Source organism: Porites lutea, chromosome 1 (assembly GCF_958299795.1).
Source record: "Porites lutea chromosome 1, jaPorLute2.1, whole genome shotgun sequence".
Taxonomy (NCBI): domain Eukaryota; kingdom Metazoa; phylum Cnidaria; class Anthozoa; order Scleractinia; family Poritidae; genus Porites; species Porites lutea.
Window position 1 is genome coordinate 21,858,514 of NC_133201.1, and position 6,194 is coordinate 21,864,707.

The window sequence follows — 6,194 nt, forward strand, 5'->3', positions numbered from 1 at the left end:
CTTATCTGTGCGAGAGAAGAGGGTCCAACTTGAAGGAGACATCGCTTCTCTAAGAGCAACAATGGCTCTTGCTGAAGAAAGGCAAAGGAAAGAACTTGAATATAGAAGGAAAATGGACGAAGTGCAAAGAAAAAAGATGGAAATTAAACGGGAAGAGGAGCGTGCCAAAGAAGAGCTAAAGGCCCTGGAAGAGAACTTTCGAATCAAACAAGAATTAGTCCAGAAGGAAGCACAGATGATTGCGCCCATTAAACATGAAGAAGAAGACAATCATATCCTCTTAGATGAGTTTTCAAGTAGACCTCCGACGGAGATAGGCTCAAGGAGCCTTTTAGAGAAATTCCTTGATGATCAATCAGCATCCGTGTCTGAAGCAAACTTACCTCATCCAAACCAATCACCTATTCTTTCAACTCACTGGCCACCAGTGTGTGAATCTAAGGGAAGGATTATCGCATCACAGGCAGCGAGCCACGCTCCACTGAATCCATTCTCGCCACCTTTCAAACCGATCTACACCTTAGCAAACACTTCTCTTACAAACCCTTTCCAAGACGCTTTAACCACGCCCACGTCAGCAGTAGTAAATGGAAAGAAGCCTAAGTACATGGACCAATCCTTGAAACTAGTTGACGAAAGTCCCGAAGGTCAAGTCCAATCAAAGCTGCTTGAAGTTGTAAAGTTGTTGGCGGAAACCCAGAATCAAACCCGTCTTCTGCTCCCCGAGCCAGAAATATTTACTGGAGATCCGCTGCAATACCCTATTTGGGTGAAAGCATTCGAGACCCTCATTGAAGGACGAGCCATCAAGCCATCGGAGAGACTCCACTTTCTCGGAAAGTATGTGAAAGTAGAAGCCAAGGAAGTCGTCGAAAGCTTCCTGCTCTTAGACTCAGAGGATGCCTACGAGAAGGCTAAAGAGACGCTTAAGAAACACTTTGGTGATCCATTTGCTGTTGCAACCACTTGTCGAGAGAAACTTGAAATTTGGCCTAAGATCCAACCAAACGACAGCACTGGCCTAAGAAAGTACGCAGACTTCCTGGTCCAATGCGAAAAAATTATGGAGAAGATTGGAAGCCTTCGTGTTCTAAATGACGACCATGAAAACCGGAAACTCGCCTACAAACTTCCGAGGTGGGCAAGTAATCGCTGGAGTCGTTTTGCATTTCATTGGAAAGAAGAGAATGAAACTTTCCCTCCCTTTTCAGAGTTTGTTAAGTTCGTGGTGAAAGAAGCAGACATTGCTTGCGACCCCGTGTTATCTTCACCACTCCCCAACGAAGAAGACAATGGTAGGATACGAAACGAGAGAAACAAGCCAAAGAGACAATGGCTTCCCCAAAGAAAATCACATGACGCCAGTACATTTAAGACAACTACAACTGATGACAACAAAGGCACCGACGACGAGAAGCAGACGCCAAAAGTTATCGTCAAGTCTTGCATTTTCTGCAAGACGGATCATGACCTAGACATTTGTCCAGAATTCATGAAGAGGACTATCAGCGAAAGAAAGGAATTTGCCTCCATCAGAGGACTCTGCTTTGGCTGCTTGCAGCGTGGTCATTTGTCTAAGGACTGCAAAGAAAGAAAGAAGTGTACCGTTTGCAACCGACAACATCCCACTCCATTTCATGGCGACTTCAGAAGGCGCGAGGAAAACACCGGTGATAAACAAGACTCAAGCAAGACACCAAAGACAAACAATTCTGCAACCTGCTTCATGAACGGCCAAGGCAAGACTCAGGCTAACTCAATGATTGTTCCAGTTTGGTTAAGCCACCGAAACAATTCAAGTAACAAGCGACTTGTTTATGCGCTCCTAGACGACCAATCAGACACAACATTCATTACAGATACCACTCTTAAATCATCTTGGTCTTTCAGGGCCAGAAACAAACCTGTTGTTGTCGACAATGCATGCCACCGACGAGCTGATTAAGAGTAGAAAAATAGAAGCTCTTATGGTGCAGGACTTCAAGCGCCAAGTCACCCTGCAGCTACCTAAAGCCTTTTCACGCGAAATCATTCCCGCAAAGAGATCCCAGATTCCGAGACCCGAGTCAGCGCTCTAGTGGCCCCACTTGGAGAAGATTGCAACGCAGATTGTACCTTATCAGAGCAATGTAGAGATTGGAATTCTGATAGGATCAGATTGCCCACGCGCAATAATGCCTAGAGAAATCATTCCTGGAGAAGATGACAGCCCTTACGCTTTGAGATCTGACCTAGGCTGGGGAATCATTGGAAAAATATCCCAACCCCTTAGTGAAGAAGATGGTGATGAAGATGAAATTGGTGTTTCTCATCGAATTTACACGTGCGAAGCATGGGAACCACCCGACCCTCAAGTAGATGCAGTGGAACCCAGCAAGAGAGGTTGCAACTTTTTCGTTAAAACCAATGTGAAAGAAGTGATCAATCCATTCCAAGTTATGAAGATGTTTGAAATGGACTTATCGGAAAAAAGGGCAAACAGACAAGCAACACTGTCCCAAGACGACTTACAGTTTCTAAGGAAGATGGAAGAAAGCATCCGACAGACCGCCGATGGGCATTATGAGATGCCACTCCCCTTTCGGGGCAACACTCCGAAACTGCCAAACAATAAGACATTAGCCTTACGTCGACTGAATAAGTTAAAGACATGTATGGAAAACGACACAAAGTATCGCCAAGATTACATGGCTTTCATGCAAGACATCGAAAAGGGTTATGCTGAGAAGGCACCACACGAACAACGACACAATGACGATGGAAAGCTATGGTACATCCCCCATCATGGAGTGTACCATCCTCAAAAGCCCGAAAAAATTAGAGTCGTCTTCGATTGTAGCGCAACCTTCATGGGCCCTCATTAAACAAGTACCTTCTTCAAGGCCCAGACCTAACGAATTCTCTGGTTGGCGTCCTCTGCCGATTCAGACAGGAAATGATCGCATTCATGTGCGATCTTGAAACCATGTTTCACCAGTTCAAGGTAGCAGAAGAGGATCGCGACTACTTAAGATTCTACTGGTGGGAGAATGGTGATACCACGAGGAATCCTGTGCAGTATCGCATGACCGTACATCTATTCGGAGCAGCATCCTCTCCTGGATGTTCGGACTTTGGGCTCAAGAAAGCTGCCACTGACAATGAAAGCGAGTTTGGTTCCGACGCAGCTAACTTCATTAGGAACAATTTCTATGTCGACGACGGCCTTAAGTCGGTTGCTACCGTTTCCGAAGCTGCATCGCTAATAGAGAAAACCAAGAGCATCTGCGCCAGAGGGGGAATGCGGCTTCATAAGTTTATCTCTAATTTTAAAGAAGTAATTGCGAAGATTGCCCCTAAAGATAGAGTGAAAGGTGTTAAAGATCTCGCCCTTCACAGTGATGTGCTTCCAATAGAGCGCGCACTAGGTGTTCAGTGGTGCGTGGAATCAGACACCTTTCAATTTCGGATCGTTTTACAAGACAAGCCCTTAACACGACGTGGAATACTGTCAACTGTTAGCTCCGTTTACGACGCCCTGGGCTTCCTAGCACCAGTGATCCTGACCGGAAAGCAAATTCTTCAGAGCCTCTGCCGAGATAAATCTGACTGGGACGATCCAGTGCCTGAGCCATTGCGTCAGAAGTGGGAAAGATGGAGAAGCAGCCTACAACACTTGGAGAAACTGAAGATCCAGAGGTGCTACAAGCCACCTACGTTTGGAAACGTCACGTCTGTACAACTGCACCACTTCTCGGACGCGAGCGACCACGGGTACGGTCAGTGTTCGTACTTGCGCCTTACAGATGACACTGGTCAAGTCCACTGCAGCTTCGTCATGGGCAAGGCCCGGGTAACTCCACTGAAACCTGTAACGATCCCTCGACTCGAACTAACGGCAGCCCTACTCTCCGTCAGAGTCAGCGCCTCACTGCGTGAAGAGCTCGAGTACGATCAGATTACGGAGGTATTTTACACTGATAGCCAAGTTGTCCTCGGCTATATAAAGAACGACGCTCGACGTTTTCACGTCTTCGTGGCCAACCGGGTTCAACAAATAAGAGAGAACAGCACCCCCGACCAGTGGAAGTACATAGAGACCAAGGAAAATCCAGCTGATGAATCCTCGCGTGGTCTTTCTCCTCAAGACCTGGTCAACAACTCCCGATGGCTAAGTGGACCACCCTTCTTATGGGAACGAGAGCTTCCGAACAGAAATGAAGAAGTGAACCTCGACATCTCTCCAGACGATCCTGAGGTTAAGAAAGTACACGTTTTCGCTACCAAAACTGACCCCGAAAGGATGGCAACCATTTCCGAACGCTTGGAGTACTTCTCCGATTGGCACAGAGCCAAGAGAGCTGTCGCTGCATGCACGAAACTCATAGACTCACTTCAACACAGTTCCGAAGAACCCTTACATGGTGTGAAGAAGACAAGCAAAGAGAAACAAACAACAATCTACCAATCGCCGTCAGTAGATGAAATACGAAAGGCCGAGCAAGCCGTATTGAAGTCAGTTCAAGAAGAAGCCTTTTCCGAAGAAATTAAGATTCTGAAGCCCTTAGGAGTGAACAACGACGATACAAGTAGAGAATCTACGAGAAGACGCAATTCTTCCATGAAGAAGATTAGTTCATTATATCGACTAGATCCCTTCATAGACGAGGACGTCGTCTTACGAGTTGGTGGCCGGATCAGAAACGCCTCAATACCATATGATATCAAGCATCCAGTTATCCTTCCGAGTAAAGGCCATGTTACAATGTTGTTAGTGAGACATCACCACGAGAGGATACGTCACCAAGGCCGAGGAATTACACTGAACGATCTGCGTTCACACGGATATTGGATAATTGGAGGAAACTCATCAGTTTCCCGATACATCTCCAAATGCGTGACTTGCCATAAACTCCGTGGAGCGTTAGAAGAGCAGAAGATGGCAAATCTGCCCGAAGACAGGCTGGAACCGGCCCCGCCCTTTACTCATTGCGGAGTTGACTACTTTGGCCCGTTTGTTATAAAGGAAGGCCGTAAAGAGTTAAAGAGATATGGAGTGCTGTCTGTCCAGCCGTGCCATCCATTTGGAAGTATCCGCCTCTCTAGAAACTGATTCGTTCATTAACGCATTGCGCCGGTTCATAAATCGACGAGGCCCTGTACGAACGATCAGATGCGACGAAGGAAGTAACCTCGTGGGTGCCAAGAACGAGCTAGAGAAAGCGCTGTCATCAGTGGACCAGTCCCGCGTTCGCCATTTTGTTTTGGAACGCAACTGCGATTGGATTGAATTCCAGCTCAACGTCCCATCAGCTAGCCACATGGGTGGCGTTTGGGAACGACAGATCAGAACGGCACGCAACGTGCTTTCTGTCCTTCTAGACCAATGCGGTAGCCAGCTGAATGACGAATCTCTTCAAACGTTTATGACGGAGGTAGAAGCAGCAGTCAATAGCCGACCCTTAACTGTTGAGAATTTGACGTCCCCAGACGTATTAGAACCGATTACTCCCAATCACCTACTTACGGGAAAATCAAGAGTCGTCCTTCCACCACCTGGAGAGTTTCAACGGGTTGACTTATATCTTCGAAAGAGATGGAGGCGCGTCCAACATCTGGCCAACGAATTTTGGGCCCGTTGGAAAGGAGAGTTCCTTCATACCCTTCAATTACGACAGAAGTGGGTGTGTCCACGACGTAACCTCCAGCAAGGAGATGTTGTAATCATCCGCAACGACAACCTTCCTCGGAACATGTGGCAAATTGCTCGCGTAGAAGAAGCTTATTGTGATCCTGATGGTTACGTACGAAAAGCAAGGCTAGCAGTAGGAGATGGTACTCTACATGACAAGGGATGTAGAGTCAAGCACATCAGTTACCTTGAACGACCTGTGCAGAAGTTAGTACTTCTCGTACCAAGCGATGAGAACCGGGGAGTCCCCACCGAGGAGCCTTAGAGCTACCATAGCTGAATTGACTCAAGGATACAACGAACACTTATGAACTGGATGTGACTTAATATCTTCGATTAACATTTGATTGAATGATTTCTTAAGTTTTTATTGAATTGATTAGCTCAATTTAGGGGAGCCATGTAACTGTTGTTGAGTTAAAGATTAAGTTTTGGTTAGACATTAGTGACGCGTAAGATCAAAAAATGCCGTACCTCGTGCGTTGTTGCTTGATAGAGTTAATGCGAAAGATCTATCTGCGAA

General features: G+C 46.5%; 2 protein-coding genes across 2 annotated transcripts; both read left to right on the plus strand.

Annotated features, from left to right (window-relative positions):
• Positions 1-2,935: 2,935 nt before the first annotated feature.
• LOC140926329 (uncharacterized) lies at positions 2,936-5,092 on the plus strand. The gene has a single exon (XM_073376088.1). It carries the CDS (start codon positions 2,936-2,938, stop codon positions 5,090-5,092), a length of 2,157 nt encoding a protein of 718 aa, XP_073232189.1.
• A 208-nt stretch (positions 5,093-5,300) lies between these two features.
• Positions 5,301-5,936, plus strand: LOC140926340 (uncharacterized). Its single transcript, XM_073376096.1, has one exon. It carries the CDS (start codon positions 5,301-5,303, stop codon positions 5,934-5,936), a length of 636 nt encoding a protein of 211 aa, XP_073232197.1.
• Positions 5,937-6,194: the final 258 nt, after the last annotated feature.

Coding starts and splice junctions, on each gene's coding strand:
- LOC140926329 (XM_073376088.1), top strand. CDS start 2,936: ATGATCGCATTCATGTGCGATCTTGAAACCATGTTTCACCAGTTCAAG.
- LOC140926340 (XM_073376096.1), top strand. CDS start 5,301: ATGGGTGGCGTTTGGGAACGACAGATCAGAACGGCACGCAACGTGCTT.